General features: G+C 35.5%; 1 protein-coding gene across 9 annotated transcripts in view; it reads left to right on the top strand.

Annotated features, from left to right (window-relative positions):
• LOC105436405 (fibrillin-2) overlaps positions 1-20,150 on the top strand; it is a 104,972-nt gene that overhangs the window by 66,023 nt on the left and 18,799 nt on the right. For 3 of the 9 annotated variants that reach the window (XM_031000202.1, XM_031000207.1, XM_031000208.1), the window contains exons 11-31: positions 1,908-2,036; positions 2,714-2,893; positions 3,424-3,555; positions 4,218-4,391; positions 4,913-5,041; positions 5,645-5,815; positions 5,940-6,068; positions 6,415-6,585; positions 7,440-7,568; positions 8,178-8,348; positions 8,473-8,601; positions 8,949-9,119; positions 9,563-9,691; positions 10,200-10,379; positions 11,005-11,133; positions 11,474-11,626; positions 12,083-12,352; positions 13,193-13,324; positions 13,986-14,099; positions 14,527-14,574; positions 15,114-15,299. In XM_031000202.1, coding sequence (XP_030856062.1) covers positions 1,908-2,036; positions 2,714-2,893; positions 3,424-3,555; positions 4,218-4,391; positions 4,913-5,041; positions 5,645-5,815; positions 5,940-6,068; positions 6,415-6,585; positions 7,440-7,568; positions 8,178-8,348; positions 8,473-8,601; positions 8,949-9,119; positions 9,563-9,691; positions 10,200-10,379; positions 11,005-11,133; positions 11,474-11,626; positions 12,083-12,352; positions 13,193-13,324; positions 13,986-14,099; positions 14,527-14,574; positions 15,114-15,299 — 3,156 coding nt within the window. Of the gene's footprint in view, positions 1-1,907; positions 2,037-2,713; positions 2,894-3,423; positions 3,556-4,217; positions 4,392-4,912; positions 5,042-5,644; positions 5,816-5,939; positions 6,069-6,414; positions 6,586-7,439; positions 7,569-8,177; positions 8,349-8,472; positions 8,602-8,948; positions 9,120-9,562; positions 9,692-10,199; positions 10,380-11,004; positions 11,134-11,473; positions 11,627-12,082; positions 12,353-13,192; positions 13,325-13,985; positions 14,100-14,526; positions 14,575-15,113; positions 15,300-15,750; positions 15,941-16,274; positions 16,529-17,043; positions 19,720-20,150 lie in introns of those variants that run through there. The other 6 variants (XM_781663.5, XM_031000204.1, XM_031000203.1 and 3 more) reach the window with 6 other exon arrangements.

Below are 20,150 nucleotides of genomic sequence, written 5' to 3'. Positions count from 1 at the left end.
TTAAACGTTACAAATTATATTAGCGCGTACAACGAGATCCTGAAGTAACGCATGCATTACGAAGGAACAAATTAGCGACCAAGCTTTAGAAATTAAAATCTTAAACCCTTCAAAAAGCTGTTTTTTAATACAATTTGCTTTTCGTATTGGGGGTTCATAATCCTTAAGGATGGTGACCTTGCTTCCCTTTTCTCCCCTTTACTTAACTATCTTTTTTTGCGCCCCCGCAAGTGCCGCCCCCTAGATATACGCCAGTGGTTATATTATTGGTTTGGCCGTATGTCTGTCATTAACATATAATATCACTAGGTGGGGTTCTCGTCATGTACAGTGCCTGTCAGTGGTGTTTAGCACTGCAAAGATGTCGTGACATTATACAGAGTGCTTAAAGAAAAACATATTTGAGTACATTTAGTTAAGCATTTACCAACTTGCACCAAGTATCTATGCTCATACGCAGTTTATACTTGTCCGTATTTCGTAATGTCTTTTTTTTTTTACAATACACTCAAAGTCAGGACACGTGAAAATGTTTAAGATAATCCTTTTGTGAATGTTAACTTTATTAAAGTCATTATTTAACTCATATTCTTAGATTATTTTATGATACACCCTATACTCAAACGATCCTCACAGACTGTCGTTTATTACTTCCACACATGATCCTTCTGATATTCATATTGAGTTGAACTATAAGTCATTTCCCTGTTAATGTATACAACGCGTGCCAAGCGACATCAGTTGTTCTAACTAGAGTATCTTTGTCCTTTCTCTCATTCCAATTGTAATAAGAGGTCGTCTGAGCAATATAAAATACAATAATTAGCAGATTTCAGAAATACATTTTCAAGACATGATTAATCATATGATTTCGGCAATTCAGAAAAAATATTTGCCAAGAATGTTTCCAACAATCCTCTTCCGCGGCTTAGCCTTATTAAACCTGCACGCGACCTCGCGTGTCGGGTACAAGAAAAAAGTCTCACTTGATGAAAATTTATAATCATTTGTTACCCACAACCTTTATTTTACTCGGAATAGTAACGAGTATATACGTTTTTTAGGATGATGATGTGAGGGGGAAGAAACCAAGGCAGGAAGTGGCTAGTTTGTTCCTAGGTTTTTGTGTCTTTTGATCGCCCTGTTTCTTTTAAAACATCTGTGTCACTTGCTGTGTTGTGTCTAGATCGTGGCTTGGGACAAATCAATGTCACTCTCAATTAGATTCAATGTCGATGATACACGGATTGACAGGAGTCTACCTTTTCAGTTATTATTTACCGCCCCCTTATTTAATACCCTCCCCCTTATTTAATACCCCCTTCTCCTTATTTAATACTCCCTTCTCATTTCTGCCCCTCTCCCCTTCTCACTCTCTCTCCCCGTCTCTCTCTCCTACTCTCTCATTTTCTTTCATCCTCGATCTTATTGTCTATCAGTCTGTCTTTCTCTCTCTCTCTCTCTGTTTCTCTCTGTCTCGCCATGTCTATGTATCTTTGTCTCCATTTGTCTTTCTGTCAGTCTGTCTGCATCTCCCTCTATCCCTCGTCTACCCCCTTTCCCTCTCAGTTTCTCCCATCTTGTTTTTTTATTTCCTTGCTTTATATCTCTCCTTATCATATCAGCTAATGTATCACATTTCACATGTATAACTTTCAATCTGTTGATATGTTAGAATACAATGATTCAAGAATTAAACTTTTCACCCTGCTCCAAACCTCTGACCTTTATCGAGGCCTATCTTATTGTGGTCATTGTTTAACAAAGCATGAACGTTATGATAAGTTCAAGTATAAAGCCGTCAGTTTAAATTTTGGGTCATGATGTTTGCAGAATGTAATTTCGATGAGTCTTGGCGATATCATGCCTACTAATTTTTCCAAAACTATTCCGTTTTATTGTTGCAGATATCGACGAATGTCAAACAGGAGATGCTGCCTGTCACGAGTTTGCCACCTGTGTGAATACGCCAGGCTCCTATAGATGCACCTGTAACCCCCGATACACCGGCAGCGGTATCATGTGCTTCTCTCTGTGTAAGTGACATTTAATTCTACCTCAGGAGTGACTGGCCTGTTTCCTTCACTGGCTAGGAGCCAAAGATGAAATAATCACTCAACTGTTATGTCACTGATTCATCCTCTAGGTGACCTAAAATAGACAAAAATGTGACAAACCGGTCATGGAATATTGCATGGGGCGACTGTTAGATAAAGATAGGTCTTGAAAGATGAGCCCAAGATCACTATGTTCTTATATGTATGACATTTTAATTGGACACGCCCCCTTTTGCCAAGTCATTGTTAATTTTAGTTCCTTTTTATCTATTATATCATTTGTATAGAAATAGAAGAATAAAAACAGGGTGTGGTCCTTGTTGATTTCGTTTCACATTCTTGATAATTTTATTTTTACATTGAACGGAGTGCCCACCATCCTTAATGTTTTACAGTGAGATTCAGTGCCTAATTTGTAAGAAAGACATACAGGTACATTAGTAGTTTGAGTTTAAAATATCATAGCAGATTCGTTGGTGTTTAAAACTCATGTAAGATCTCTTATATAATATCAGATAGGCGTTCATAACCATTTTTTCCTTCATATTCTTTGTTTGATTAAAAAGATTTTTAATTTATGACAATATCGATGAGCAATATAAGATATGAGGTTCATAACTGATTGTATTCTATATATATGTTGTTTGTCGATACAGATTGCACGGTGGACGCAGGAATGGTGAATGGTCGGATGGTACCAGCGCCCCTTGTAGGGGATGAGTACCGTGATGGTGATCTTGTATCCTTCCATTGTGACGATGGTTTCCTCATGGTTGGCTCACTTAACAGCGTGTGTGAAATGGGATTGTGGTCAGATCCCTTCCCTCAGTGCGTTGGTAAGTTATCAACAACAAAAAATCTTTTTTTTAAATTATTTAAAAAAAATTATTAAAAAAATCAACAACAAAAAAGGAAAAAAAAAAAAAAAAATCGTAATTCTGAGCATTTTGTGTCTACGCATGTACTGCTTAATCCGTTCATACTATTCTAAACTTGTTTCACATCTAATATAAGAAGTTTTCGTCAAGAATAAGCATTACAGTAACTTTTCGAACCAGCAGAAATTCTACGTTTGTATGAGCGCGCAGTGGTAGAATAGACAAACTGCATAAGACCTAGCTAGTATTTTAGTAAACAAATTTGTATATTTAGTTTTCTTCATCTGCTTAAAATTAAAAACTCAAAATTTACAAGATAATAAATTTCAAAGGTATGTTTCTTTTTTATGATCTCTGGGGTCGATGCTGCCAGTGAATCTTATCTTATCTTATTTGATCATGATTACAATATTGACACATCATTTGAATAATTTGTTATCACCATGTTACTTGACGATAAAAAGGAATACTTTATATTTCTATTCCAGATGTTGATGAATGCGCTACTGAATTCACAAATGATTGTGATGCAAATGCAGTCTGTATCAACAGCCCAGGCTCCTACAGGTGCGAGTGCAATCTTGGCTTCTTCGGCAACGGCCAAGTTTGTATTGAAATCGGTAAGAATCGAATGATTATAATTATGGAGTTGTACGGATAGAGATTTCGAAGAGAATTCATGAATTGCTGAAGTTTATAACATCATGAATTTGTTGTTACCGTTGGTTAGGTTTAGACGCACCGAGTATGATTTAAATAAAACACGGATGAGGAGGAGTAAAATGTATATGTAAGTGACACAAAAGTGGCATATATATTGAAAAAGAAACTAATGTCATTAGGTATTTCATAATTTGCTAATAGACGTTCATATTTGTTTACAGCCATGATTTGAAACGTATCACTTGACAAGTTTTATGTGTCATTGTTAAGAAAATAAACGCATTTGCCGTTGTGTCCAAATATATTTCAGAAAAACTGTTTTATAAATGGGAAAAAGATAATTTTAAAAAAAATCGACTAACTGTTGAATCAATTCGTGAAGTAAGATATTTGAATGTTAATCCTCTTACTGTAATAAACAATATTTATTTACTGTACTCTACTAAATGATCAGTGACTGTGACGGGGATATATTTGAAACACTAAACCAAAAGAAAACCAAATGCTTCGGGAAGTGGTTAAACTATTTCGGACGTCATTAATAACCTCATATAAAAATATATCAGTTTAAAAGTACATATTTCCTGAAGATATCTTTTTGTTTATTGATTGTTTGTAGACCCGACATCGTGTGCAGATCGACCATGTTCGGAAGGTGTTGTCTGTACTGACCTCGATCGCGTGGTTGTGCTCGCTACCATTGACCTCAAGAATCCTACCAGTGACGTCATCACATTGTATAAATGTGGTGACTGTCCCGAGGGATACCATGGTGATGGAGAGAATTGCGTCGGTAGGTTAAAAATTATGTCAATCACGTATTCATCGTATTTTGGAAAGTTTGAAACTGAAATGTTGATATGTTAGTCGATGGTGAATGCTTGTTAAAACAATCAAGTAATCATTGATGTTTTTTATTAAAAAGAATACTGATACTATGCGTTCAGGAACCTAAATGGGGTACTGATATCATTTTCCAATCCAGCCGTTACCTTGTATATAATGACACGAATCATAGGAATTATTTTCGGCATCAATAAATAGACTATTCATTTAAGAAAAACAGAATTTGAAAGACCGATTCCATTCCCTTTATTCAATTTCATTTATATAGAATTCACAAATTTGATTACAAGAGACATGTATGTTTTTTTATTTTTTTAAATTTGTTTTATCCCAACGCTCTTACAAATACATTACCCCTCCTTGATTGTTGTTCAGTAATTTGATTTGAATATAAAACTGACAACATCATTGAGGCTATAGAATTATATTGAAATGGCCGTCTTTGTAATTTTTTTACTTTTTATTCAGATATTGATGAATGTGCCGAGAATACGTTTGAATGTGCTACCAACGCTCAGTGCATAAATCTACCCGGAACATATATGTGCACCTGTAACGAGGGATACTATGGGGATGGCAAAGTCTGTATACGCATTGGTAAGTTAATGACAACAACAATGACAATGACATAAACAACAACAAATCAAGCGATCTCAATGAAGGTGATTTTGATATTGATCTTGTGAACCATTTTAACACCAAACTAGTTATGATCCTCTGGATAGGAATAATTGACACCCCTAGAAATTAATATTTTCAAAATATATTTTTGAAAGACGTTTTAGTGAATCTTCACCTTTGATGTTTTTTTTGTAGTCTGTTTGAAATTTTTGAACTTCTGTCAGTAAATTTCGAACTTGGATAATTTGTTTCCGTTATTGTTGAAAATTGAAATTCTGAGTACATTTGAAAAATAGGAAATTGTGCGTGCGTGTGCGTTGGATGCATGTGTGTAAGTGCATGTGTCCTCTGCCAGTTTGCAAGAGAGAGAGAGAGAGAGAGAGAGAGAAAGACAGAGAGAGTGTGTGAGGAATGGGGAAAAGAGAAACAGACCGGCAGAGGTGTAATTTATAACAAATAATTTCTCATATTATTTGTAGCAGTATTCTTCGTTTTTTCGACCCCAATAGACGATTCATATTCACATTTCACTCAGAGTGACTTCTATAAATTAATCATTCCATATTTTCCTTCTTGAAGATCCAACAAGATGTTATGATCTGCCATGCTTCCCTGGTACACAGTGTAATGACTTAGATCGTGGCCTCGTCTTAGATGCCGTCGACATTAAATCTCCTCCCTCAGTCATCAGACTCTACGAATGTGACGAGTGTCCTCAAGGATATGCTGGAAATGGAACGTTTTGCGAAGGTATGAACGTATGAACGTTAGAAACAACATATTTTTACATTTATGATTCGCTATTGATTTTCATGTGTTGTTGCAAGGAATATAGTCTCATAAAATAATTTTGTTCTCTCTTTTCTGTTTTCAGATGTTGATGAGTGTGCACTGGAAATCGACGAATGTCACGATAATGCCACTTGCAACAACTTACCCGGTACTTACGACTGCGTCTGTAACCGAGGTTTCTATGGAAACGGGCGAGTCTGTATTCCTATTGGTAAGTTTGAACAGAAAAGGATAAAGCTATGTTTTAATCCCCATTACCAAGATCTGGCACAAAAATGTTGATATGCCATTTTGAAAACAATGTTGTTTGGTATGGCGTTTATGGATTAAATTAATCAATGTATCGTTTGAAAGCTTAGTACACCCTGTACTTCTACTTTTAATGAAAAGCAAGGAATTATTTTCATACAGCGCATACTTTGTTCACAATAAGCTTTTGAATTGGGGTTTCATTTTTAAGGGATGCAATGTTTATAAGACAGAAACTCAATGCTAAAACTGTCAATGACGTCATTCACACCAGCCGAAAATTTCTCTTATTTCTTATTTATTTTTAGACCCAACAAGGTGCAGTGATAACCCTTGCTTCCCCGGTGTTGAGTGTTCTGATCTAAGCCGTGGAGAAGTCGTGTCAAACACAGATCTGGACAATCCACCTGAAATCATTCTGCAGTATACCTGCGAAAATTGTCCTCCAGGCTACCGCGGTGATGGTGTCGAATGTAATGGTAAGATAAGATTACATCCTCGGATAATTCCTCCATCTTATATCCCACTCCTGCCACCACTTATTTCATTTTATTCTCGAATATTTCGTCTCTTTTATACTAGACGAGGCCAAGGGATCACCAGTACCGCAGTGGTATTTTCATGACTGGGAAGTCGCGGATTCGGAATAAGTGCCATTTGGCATTAATTCACAGTTACCAACTTGCTATGAAAGAACTATAAGCTGCAGTTTTATCATTAACTGATCTCATTAAGACTGCTGTCACTTGAAACCTTTGCTCCTCTTAATACCCCCTTTCTTGTCTTATACTACATTACTGGTAGTTTTTCTCTGGTTAACTTCTCTTGGAGTTGTATTCCTTTCTTTGCTGAATAACCCCTCATTCTATACAAGACATTTTCGATCCAAAGTTCATGTTAATTATCGTTTCTTGTTTGACAGATATTGATGAGAATGCTGATACTATGCTTTCAGGAACCTAAATGGGATACTGATATCAATTTCCAATTCCGCCGTTGCCTTGTATATAATGACACGAATCATAGGAAATATTTTCGGCATCAATAAATAAACTATTTATTTAAGAAAAACAGAATTTGAAAGACCGATTCCATTCCCTTCATTAAATTTCATTTATATAGAATTCACACATTTGATTACAAGAGACACGTATGTTTGTTTTTGTTTTTTATCGCAACGCTTTTTAAAAATACATTACCCCTCCTTGATTGTTGTTGGGTTATTTGATTTGAATAGAAAACTGACAACATCATTGAGGCTATAGGAATTATCTTTCTTTTTATAGAGTTATATTGAAATGGTTGTCTTTTCAATTTTTTACTTTTTATTCAGATATTGATGAATGTGCCGAGAATACGTTTGAATGTGCTACCAACGCTCAGTGCATAAATCTACCCGGAACATATATGTGCACCTGTAACGAGGGATACTATGGGGATGGCAAAGTCTGTATACGCATTGGTAAGTTAATGACAACAACAATGACAATGACATAAACAACAACAAATCAAGCGATCTCAATGAAAGTGATTTTGATATTGATCTTGTGAACCATTTTAACACCAAACTAGTTATGATCCTCTGGATAGGAATAATTGACACCCCTAGAAATTAATATTTTCAAAATATATTTTTGAAAGACGTTTTAGTGAATCTTCACTTTTGATGTTTTTTTTTGTAGTCTGTTTGAAATTTTTGAACTTCTGTCAGTAAATTTCGAAATTGGATAATTTGTTTCCGTTATTGTTGAAAATTAAAATTCTGAGTACATTTGAAAAATAGGAAATTGTGCGTGCGTGTGCGTTGGGTGCATGTGTGTAAGTGCATGTGTCCTCTGCCAGTTTGCAAGAGAGAGAGAGAGAGAGAGAGAGAGAGAGAAAGACAGAGAGAGTGTGTGGAGGAATGGGGAAGAGAGAAACAGACCGGCAGAGGTGTAATTTATAACAAATAATTTCTCATATTATTTGTAGCAGTATTCTTCGTTTTTTCGACCCCAATAGACGATTCATATTCACATTTCACTCAGACTGACTTCTATAAATTAATCATTCCATATTTTCCTTCTTGAAGATCCAACAAGATGTTATGATCTGCCATGCTTCCCTGGTACACAGTGTAATGACTTAGATCGTGGCCTCGTCTTAGATGCCGTCGACATTAAATCTCCTCCCTCTGTCATCAGACTTTACGAATGTGACGAGTGTCCCCAAGGATATGCTGGAAATGGAACGTTTTGCGAAGGTATGAACGTATGAACGTTAGAAACAACATATTTTTACATTTATGATTCGCTATTGATTTTCATGTGTTGTTGCAAGGAATATAGTCTCATAAAATAATTTTGTTCTCTCTTTTCTGTTTTCAGATGTTGATGAATGTGCACTGGAAATTGACGAATGTCACGATAATGCCACTTGCAACAACTTACCCGGTACTTACGACTGCGTCTGTAACCGAGGTTTCTATGGAAACGGGCGAGTCTGTATTCCTATTGGTAAGTTTGAACAGAAAAGGATAAAGCTATGTTTTAATCCCCATTACCAAAATCTGGCACAAAAATGTTGATATGCCATTTTAAAAACAATGTTGTTTGGTATGGCGTTTATGGATTAAATTAATCAATGTATCGTTTGAAAGCTTAGTACACCCTGTACTTCTACTTTTAATGAAAAGCAAGGAATTATTTTCATACAGCGCATACTTTGTTCACAATAAGCTTTTGAATTGGGGTTTCATTTTTTAAGGGATGCAATGTTTATAAGACAGAAACTCAATGCTAAAACTGTCAATGACGTCATTCACACCAGCCAAAAATTTCTCTTATATGTTATTTATTTTTAGACCCAACAAGGTGCAGTGATAACCCTTGCTTCCCCGGTGTTGAGTGTTCTGATCTAAGCCGTGGAGAAGTCGTGTCAAACACAGATCTGGACAATCCACCTGAAATCATTCTGCAGTATACCTGCGGAATTTGTCCTACAGGCTACCGCGGTGATGGTGTCCGATGTAATGGTAAGATAAGATTACACCCTCGGATAATTCCTCCATCTTATATCCCACTCCTGCCACCACTTATTTCATTTTATTCTCGAATATTTCGTCTCTTTTATACTAGACGAGGCCAGGGGATCACCAGTACCGCAGTGGTATTTTCATGACTGTGAAGTCGCGGATTCGGAATAAGTGCCATTTGGCATTAATTCACAGTTACTAACTTGCTATGAAAGAACTATAAGCTGCAGTTTTATCATTAACTGATCTCATTAAGACTGCTGTCACTTGAAACCTTTGCTCCTCTTAATACCCTCTTTCTTGTCTTATACTACATTACCAGTAGTTTTTCTCTGGTTAACTTCTCTTGGAGTTGTATTCCTTTCTTTGCTGAATAACCCCTCATGCTATACAAGACATTTTCGATCCAAAGTTCATGTTAATTATCGTTTCTTGTTTTACAGATATTGATGAGTGCGCTGAAAACTTGTATGAATGCCATCCCTTCGCCATGTGTTTCAACCTTCCTGGAGCTTTCGAATGTGTGTGTATGGACGGTCATCATGGAAACGGCAAGACTTGTATTCCAATGGGTGAGAGCATCAATCATTTACTTTTGTTTTCTAATAAATTAACTTTTCTATCTAATCCAATTCACGCTTTTTTGTCAGACCATCATAGTATCATAGATTTGTCGAATTGTAGTAATTTGGTTATTGTTTAAGTGTTGACGTAGTGCATCTATTGCCATGGTATTTATTTTTTCCCAGTTATTTTGGTTATTATTTGAGTTTGGATGTAGTGCATCTGTTGCTATAGCATTGACTTTGTTCAGTCATTCCGTTGTTTAAGGTTTAAAAATTGTAAAATACTACTATGCCTTCGAACCTAAACAAAATTCTGATTTTGGATGTCAGTGAAAACTTTTAGTAAACATCCATGGTTTTACCAGCTGTAACACCTGACATACTGTTACTACAATCATGATGAGGAAAGGATGATTTGAGACCAATCAATAATCAGTTCTACAACAAGGCTTTGAGTGCAATCGGCAGATTTTCAGTGAGTATTTGTCTTTACTTCAATGATCCTGTTTTCCAGACCAAACATTCTGCACCGCTGATGGCCCATGCTTTGAAGGTGTCGATTGTACCAACTTGAGTCGTTCTGACGTCCTCGATAAGATTGACTTACTAACTGCTACTGCTGAGGACATCATCAAGTTCTATCTCTGCGGAGACTGCCCCGGTGGATACCTAGGTGATGGTGAAGTCTGTCTCGGTAAGTTCCACTCTCTCTCTCTTTCTCTCTCTGTCTCTCTGTCTCTCTCTCTCTCTCTCTCTCTCTATCTCAGGTGTGCAGGTCCACACACCAGAGCCAATCTGGTTAGTTCTTTCTCTATATCCCTCTCCGTCTTGAGCGTTCTTCTTTATTATATCATATGTTCTGTCACTTATCAAGTATGACACCAACCCAATACTCAGTCCAACTCTTTCCTGAGTACCATCCATCTCTCCTTCTACGATGCCTACGTTATTAATCCATGGTTATGCCATGAATTATAAGAAATCTGTTAATGGTTAGATCCCTTTAAGTGTCCTTAAAGAGATTATTCCTTCTAGAAGGTTACACTAAACATGCAGTCTTCATTTTTTTTTTCTTCCTTCTCCTTACTAATATGAAGATGAAGTTGAATTGTGAAATTTGATATCTGCTTGTAATAGAAATAAAAAGTTATATTTTTTTTCCATTAAATGAATAAAAGATAAATTGTATCAAAAAAATATATAACTCACTTTTTCAAACTCTGTATTCAGAAAAAGGGTTTGTCGACTTATTTTTCAGCATGAATTGTTTTGTTAAATCCTCTTTATCCTATAAATTTCTGATTTCTTCATTTTCTTAGATATTGACGAGTGTGATACTGGAGATTTTGATTGCCATAAAAATGCCTCATGTGAAAATGAGATAGGTGGCTACACATGTGTCTGCGTTGAAGGCCATTTCGGAAATGGGACACACTGCGCACAGCTCGGTAAGTTATTATTCCAAACCTCTTGTCTATTGCTATCCTTCATATATACTGTTCTTGAAGATGTAACCTTTAAGTCACTGACTAGTAATATCATAGCACTTGCATCGTATGGTTAATGTGTTATATACTTGAATGTCTGTGATCTTATAAATCACAGCTTGATCTTGACATGCTTTGAATTAATCGGAGCATTGGAGCACATTTCGGCCATGTCCCTCTTCCTCACACACTATTGCACGCCAGACCATACACAATCGTATATGTATCCAATGTCTTGGAAGAAGTATATATGCATGAACTATATATTTGATCTATATATCTCACCGATTTATATATCCAGATGATCGGTCATGTGCAGATGATCCCTGTTTCCCTGGTGTAGAATGCATGGATGTTGATCCTACTATGGTAGACTACACCCAGTCGTTTGTAAGGCTTTTTGAATGTGGAGATTGCCCTGAAGACTACTCTGGTGATGGAATCGACTGTATCGGTAAGTACACCAACCATTTGGATGAACCTAAGGAGACCCAACTCCTGCTCCTGCGACAATTGCTCCAGGATTTATTCGTCAAAGGTATAGGGTTAGGTAGACTCTTGCCATTGAGTTTAAAGCCCCTCTGCACTATTTTGGCATTGAGGGATTAGACCTCCCTGCAAGGTCACTAAATAACAACATATCATTATCATTATAATGTATGCTTCACTATCAATACGATGGTAAGACATTTAGACAATATGGATAAATAGATAAATCTAAGGTATGGTTGAATCTACATTTTTTTGTAAAGTCTCGAAGCCCGTTTTTTAATTTTTTTTTGTTTAACATTACATAGATTTGAGAAAAGATCTAGTAAACTTCATCCATTTAAGCAATGATTAGTGTCATTCTTCATTTCCATGTTTTGATCAATACCCATCCCCGATTCTTATTTCTTTGATGATGCAGAAGACTACGTACCACCGTTGATCAATCTGACAGTCATTGCGCTCGACCATTATGAACCTACTGAAGATGCCGTAGCACCAGATACAGACATCTCTGTATTCGTCGCCGATCCTTTGGCACGATTTGGTACCAGGATGGTAGCTTCGGCCCTCACTGGACCCGATGGAATCGCTGTTTTGTCGGTTCCTCACAACCAGTCCTTGATCATCACAGCAAATTGTGATGGTTACCTTATCAACTCGATCACTGCTAAGGCTAACCTGAAGCAAAGTACGTGGAAATGATGCTTTCATATTGAAATTGAATTTCAAGTACAGGTTTAAGCTAAGATTGAAGGAAGAGGTCACCGTGGCACTTCTAGATATAACGGATTTATAAATTTTTAGGAAGCTTAATTGGACAGTAACTACCTCTATTTAGATCAGATGCATGATCTGTATATACATGAAAACAATAACCAAACAAACAACAAAAATGACAGAAAAATAACGTACACATGTGCATATGAATGAAAAATAGCAGAATTTTACAAATTTATATCAAGCTTTCAATCTGTGACTTATTTCACCCCAAAGCGAGGTGGTCAACTAAATACGTTTCTACTTGTTGTACTCTGTATCAAACAGTTTTTGACATGGTCTATAATTTATTATCTTGTTCAAGGGATATTATCATACATGCACTTGGGAATTATACCTTATGAACCATGTAGTCTATTGTAATGATCGATATGCATATATCACGTGAGCAACGTTCTATATAACTTACCACTGATGGTAACTTTGCCAACAATATTAACTACCATGGCAACATTACTCAACAGCCAATCAAATCAAGGTTTCCATGGAAGCAAATTTTAATGACAAAGTTACCATCAATGCAAAGTTGTATGCAACGGGGCCCAGATAGACATAAATATCCACACCATTGGATATTTTCCTTTTTTTAATTTCATAGACACTTGTCTAGTGATTTAAGCAGTTTACGTATTCAGAAAGTATAACAAAACTTTAAGAAATAATTAATACTATGTGAATATTTCAATATCTATCACGCTAAAAAAGAACACTTTCATATTCCCTTTTTTACCGTTATCATTTGTTTCTACAGAAAATATTGTGACTATACCGATAGCCGTCTATGAGGAACTGAATTTATTCCGTTGGTTGACGGCCAGTTCTAATTCATTTGCATTTGGAGGAACGGAGGACACAGCTCAGTACCAAGTAGCCATTCCTGCTGGTAAATAAATTTGGCATATCATGACTTCCTTTTGATATGAATGCCTTTTAAAGATTTTTTTTTGTAATTCTAGGCTCTCTTGTTTGTATAAATAGATATTTAAAGGACTATAGCAAATAAAGTGATCAAAAATGGATTGGTCTATATGATTTTATTCTCCACTTAATATGTGGCAAAAACGTGTGATTAACAAGACTTGAAACCTGTCATGGGAGAAATTGGTCCTCCGGGGACAGAAGTGTTCCATTCGGTGTATTATCACTACCTCGTTTCAATTTACATATTTCGTCATGTCATTTTTAGTTATGGTACTATATCAGCATCTTCAATATTACCTTGAGATATTTAATGAGGCATTGATTAGCAAAGGGTTACCTAAATAAAAAACTTGCATGATGGTTGCTTCTGTATAAATGTTGTTTATCAATGACTTCTTATTTATCAGTCTTTCCGATCATTCAACATAGTGGCAGCGGTGGGATTTGAACCCCATGCCATCAAAATAGATAGTACACATAAGAAAGTTGACATCTTTTTCTAGGTTTCTAGTCAGGCCTATAATTATCATGTAACTTGTTGAACTCATAGGAAGGTCCCCTTTATTAGAAGGTCTCCTAAATGTGTAACTGAATGTGGAAATTGTATCTGTTATTGTTTTCAGGTGGTCTACGTGTTAGGAACAGACGTCTTGTACAAATCGAGTTCTACGGTGTCAATCTCACCGTCCCAGAGCAGTTCGAACATTCCCCAGAACCAATTGCTGTGCTCAATGCAGGTCAGTAATGTTTAAACTACACGCCATTTTTTCTCGCCAGAGAGAGTTTTTATATGATTTGAATTGTTACTACTTTTTACAATATGAGTGCAAACATCTTTTTCCGAATTTTAAATAGAGAGTGACCTGATGAGGCACATATATTAGGTAATGTTGATCAGAGGTCAATTAGGGATTATTATGAATATTAAGTTATGTACCTTCCGATTTACAATTTCACAGAAAAATTCTGACGTGTGCAAATCAAAGAGTACAAATTAGCGAAGGGAGGTAAATTAAGCGGAATTGAGAGACAGGTCATTAGATGAGAGTTAAAATGACCAGCTAAGTTGATACATTATAGAGTAGCGAATGAGCGAACTAAATATATAGGCAGAGGGATATTGGAGATGTAGTTACATTTATCTTGTTATTCTTAATCATTCAGGTCCTGGTCCACGTGGAGATATTGGAACAACCCTTAATGGAGAACCAGGTAAGATCTGAAGTAGAAAGTGTGGAGAAGAAAATGAAAAGTTAAATTGAACTGAACTGAAGTGTTGATATAACAATTACAATCCACTTTGCAGCGTGAGGGCTGATTAACATGAAATGTAAAATCTAATTGGTATAATAGCATTTTACATTGTTTTAATATATTACCATAATGAATAAGTGAATTATGGAGTTGATCGTAATGCAATTTAAATTATACAGTAATTGAGCAATAGTTTTCATAAGCATGGGTGAAGGGAGGGCGAAAAATGGGTGAGTTAAGAGGCAAGATTCAGAGTGATGGAGCAAGAAAGAGACACGACAAGATTTATGGGTAGGGATACATATTACTATGAGATAAAGACACATGACGATTTATAACAAAGTGAAAACAAAATTCATGTAATCCATAATTTAACACTGTTGTAAATGTGTACTAAATCGGGAGTCATATCGCTTGTAATGTACACATTATTTTAATCTATTCAAGGTGGACTTTGGATATCCTTAACTGTAACTTTTTGTCTTTGATCATTTCAGCAAGAGCAGAATTGGTGGCCCTTGACATAGTTGGCATGATGGAGCTTAATGTATTTGAGACTTCAACATCTTTTAGATCTGCGACGTTAACACAACCAGTTACTATCACCATCCCTATCACCAGTCTTTCTGATGAGTTTAGTGCCGGTGATTTTATGGATGCCTGGTACTTCAATGAAGAGCATGGTAAATATCTCTTTATATTCATACTTCCCAAAAATGTTGTAATTGTTCTTCTTTTGCGAGGAAAAAGTGTTTACATCTGTTTTCTTTGTTTTCTTTGGATGATGTTGGTTTTATATAATTTCTAGGTTGTATTCAGTTCACAGTCTATGTATTATTATTACTTGAATGCGATTATAATATATTGGACCTGCTCTTCTGTAATTGCTAATGAATTGTCTTTCAGAACCTTTGTCTTCTAAATCTTTCTCTACATATTCTGTGCTACTTTTGATTAACTTCACTTGGTTAATTAGCTCCATTCAATTCAAGGAATAATGAGAAGACTCATCACAATTATTCGTATGATACAAAGCAGGGATAGATGAAATATTAAAATTGGTATAGAGTCAAGTTTGGTCACGATATTAATAGCCTTTCATCAACTTTCTTCTTCATTTGTCTATGTCTGCAGGTGTATGGGTTAAAGACGGCACTGGAATTATTGAGCAAGATCGTGATACTGATATGTTGGTGTGGAATTACGAAGCAACGCATTTTACTTGGTGGGCAGCAGCCAAACCGCAGGAACAAACCAGCTGTGTTAAGGTCAAGACTTGTCTGGACGGAGCCTGTAACCTCCCAGTACCTGGCATCAGAGTACAGTGAGTCTTTAATCTTAATTCCCACAAAATCTGTTTAATTTTTCTTTTCTTACGACGAGCCCTTTTGTAGGTTTGTAATTTATAAATCATTTCTCCTTTTACGAGCACATAAGGTATTTACCTCTGTAAAGTTGGCATTAGTTGCGCCACATCCCCTAAGAAGAGTTATAAACTGTTATTGTTACTATTTGAAATCAAAATTTAAGATTGGCCGGTTCTTTAATAATCAAAATTAGGCAAAGTAATATTGAATTCGTGTCGTTTAGGTTAACACTTCAAGAAACAAACTCATGTTTTCTTGCTTTACTTATTACTTATTCCCATTTGCTTTCAGACTTACTGGTCAAGATTATGGTTTCTCGAGTGCAAGAACAACCGACCGATATGCAGAGGCCGTCTTTAACTTCAAACATGGAAGAACTGTTACCCTGGAAGCAGTGTGCGCCATGGAGAGAGTTACGGTGTCCAGTACCCTACTTACGGCTGCATTTGACAATGCCGATGCTGACATACCTTCGGTCATCCCTGATCCCCTCCTCCCACTGGACGTTTGTAGGGAAGTCACCCTCATGCTTCCACCCCTAGCAAGTAGGTGGTCAATTCCTAATCTTTAACATATTATACGCTTATATGTTTGTACACACACAAATGACAATCCTGTGGAAATGCAATACTTGATGGTAAATGTTTAGATGTACGTAAACCAAATCCCCGACTGAAAATAGAGGGCAACAGGTAGCATGAATTCAAACTCACTGTTTTTATATATTTTTGCTTTTTATTGAAGAAAAAAAACATTACAACCAAGATATTTTGTAGGTCTTAGAAATACTTCAATTTAAATTTAAAATGGCCAGTGATGTGAATAAATGATTATTTAGCTGAAATCATGAAGGTATTTTTTTTAAAACTAAGAGTTCTTTTAACTTTCATAGGAATACATGACTTTGACTGGTAATATTCAACTAGTTTTTTTATGATTACATGGTAAATCGTATACTACATAATTATAAGTATCATTATATCTGAAAAATGAACCAATAATGTCTGTACTTCTCATTTATGTTGTGTCTTACCGGTATTTGTTTTTGTTTTTCCTGTAGGTAACATAACATGTCCAGATCCCGGTGAGGTTGAATTCTCTACTCATTCTATCAACGGTAACAAGTACTCTGACGTCGTGCAATACACCTGTGATATGGGTCGATCACAGGACGGAGAAGGATACAGAACATGCCTTGAGTGCGGCTTATGGTCCAATAAACCTGCCACATGCACAAATTCAGCTGGCTCTGCCAAGAAGAGGCGGCGACGTCGTTCATCAAGACAAAAGAAACAACAGGTTGCTGATGTTTAAAACTTGGAGATAAAAGAATTATGGAATCAGAAGTTATAATGAGATCAACATATTTGAAAAACCATTGATGTAAAGTACATTTTGGTGCTAAATTGCTTCTTTGCTGACCCAAGTATTGCTCAAAACTTTTTTTCAAGTAAAAATAAACGATATAGGTTGTGGTTATGTGTATCTATGGGCATAGTCGAATATTATTCCTTCTTTACATTTATAATACATATGATGGTAAATATGGTGTAAAATTGTACACTTGAAAAAAAATGTGATAAATGATTAATTGGTATGGATTTTTAAAACCTTTTCCTTGCACTGGCTCTTCTGTAAACCTAAACAATTTCCCTCATCAAGATATAATATATATAACTAATGTCAGATTCAGTTTGAATGCGGGTTGAATAAAACATTTTTATCTTTATCTTTTGTATCTTAATTTAAATCTTACGTTGGCTCAAGGTATTTAAGGATTTAGTCACAAGTGATGTAATTGCCATTTAGGCAAAATTTCGGAATTCAAGCCCCACAATCTGGAATTATACAGACGATACTGTCACGGATCATACGTGATAGAAATCATGAGCATTGCATCACTGAGGAAAGGCCCGGGAACGGTCGTTCATTTCGGTTATAGTGGCCTTAATATTATATTATTAGTGTAGATATTTCTGTACTACATGGTAAATATCGCACTATTTGTAGGCCGTTCTACTAAAGTGAAGCATATATGTATAGATATGTTATATGATAATGATTTATCAAATACAATGTAAAATATTGGTGCTTGTTAATGTTCTTTCTTCGTTTAACTTTATATTGTATGGCTCTTATATTGATTAACCTATGTTTATGGAACGAAACAAAACATTATCAATACTATTTATCATGCTGCAATGATTCAAACTGCTGTTTCGGTTGAAAAGAAAGAAAGGCTCTTAAAAATGTCTTGGTATAATTTTGCGTAATAATGTATTAAGTTTTAGTGCCTAATCATAAATTCACAAGTTTTTCCGACAACTTAGAGAAAAAAGTCGCAGGGAGAGACAAAAATTGAATTGATATAAATAGTAAGCTTTAAATTCAGTAACCAATGGTTTGAAAGCAAATTGTTTTGTAATTGACTTTCATTTTTTGGGAGGTCCTTTTCGGGCCCGTCTCACTTTTGACTTGAACCCTAGTTGATCTTTCAACTGTCTAAGTTAAGAAATCTGAGGTCATCAACATCATGAAACACAATGAGGAATACACCCTTCCCTTCATTCTTTCTCTACTTCGTCATCTAAAGTGAATCCTCCTAATCCTATGGTACTATGGTACTCCAAAATGCTAGGAGTTACTTTCTGTACCCCTTCCCATCCACAAACAAACCCATTAATATCGTCTGCAAACAAAAATCCAGGAATTAGATCCCTCCCCTCATTCCTCGTGTGAAGTTTATTGGTTGAATCAGCATTATTGCAATGTATATAATAAGTTATAAATATTGTTTTCGTACACGTGCTGTATTTCTACAAAGGGATGTATGTAACTATTTTTGTGTCTATCATAATGAATTTCTTGCAATCTAATGCGTGCTAATGGTAATGAGTTGTTTACACTAATCTATGCATTGAGATGTTATTATCATATTTTAAATATTTTGCTTGGAAATATTTTATTTCTCATCATGTAACTATCTTTTAACCTTACATCAAAGTGTTTTAATACAGTAATTTCATGACATTAATACCCATCGCCTTATCCATACTTCTCCTTATCATAAATGCTATTATTTTTTAATATTATTTCTATTGAACGTGATATTATAGCATTTTATCTCCTGTAAATGTTGATTTTTAGTGATTGTATAATATACGCTTCTTGTGGTTCTATAGGAAGAATGGTTGTTTCGTTTCAAGGATATGAAACATTCACACAAAATCTGTTCCTCTCAAAAGGGCATGTCACAATCAGCATTACGTACATTGCTGGATTATCCTCTATTAAACGTTTACATATGGTATGATATTTTTTCTTTAAAAAAAAGATCACACAGCCGTGTGTAAGGCCATTTGAAGGCGCAGAATGCCCTGAAGGTTACTCGGGTGATGGTGTCACAGTTATATGTAAGTACACACGGTCACGTATGGATTGATAGATCAATGGATCGATTGGAAAATAGATTGATGTATATGAAGAGAAAACAGAATGATGAATAAGAAAAATAAAGGATTAACTAAAAAAATTAATATTATGCAATATAATAAATGAATGCTCTCTATAAACTTCCTAATTAAATATAACCATGGGCGTCAATCTGTACTTCCTTGATATCTAACATATCTTTATAGTAAAAGGATAGAAATCGTGGAAGAGATATATAAGTCTATTTTTAATTTGTAAATTACCATCATTGTGATTGCATTAATAAATTATAAATACCAAAATATATTGTTTGAAATTTTGTGGTTCAGTCTATTTTGGAAGTTGTGTGACAATTAAATGTATTCCCTCTAATCAGTGTTATTAAGAATTGCGATGTATTTGCGGTACAGTATTTTCTTTATGATCTTCAGTGAAGACATTAGGAATTGTACTCGTTGATTCAACCCCACCCTTTCTTTTCACATCCTCTCTCTCTCTCTCTCTCTCTCTCTCTTTCCCAATCTATTCTCTTCTTTGAAATTTCCATTAACTTCTTATGTGCTCAATGCAGGTCAGTAATTTAAAAATACACGACTTTTTTCGCCGGAGAGAGTTTTTATATTGATTTAATTTGATTATACTTAAACAAAAGAATATGATCGCAAACGTTTATTTCGGGAATTTGAATAGAGATTTAAATAGAGAATGTCTTCGTGAGGCACAGATATGGGTCAA

The sequence above is a fragment of the Strongylocentrotus purpuratus genome, unplaced genomic scaffold (assembly GCF_000002235.5).
Source record: "Strongylocentrotus purpuratus isolate Spur 01 unplaced genomic scaffold, Spur_5.0 spur5_scaffold_6, whole genome shotgun sequence".
In the NCBI taxonomy this organism is placed as follows: Eukaryota; Metazoa; Echinodermata; class Echinoidea; order Camarodonta; family Strongylocentrotidae; genus Strongylocentrotus; species Strongylocentrotus purpuratus.
Note: the sequence above shows the minus strand (reverse complement) of the source record. Positions and strands in the feature narration are given on the sequence as shown.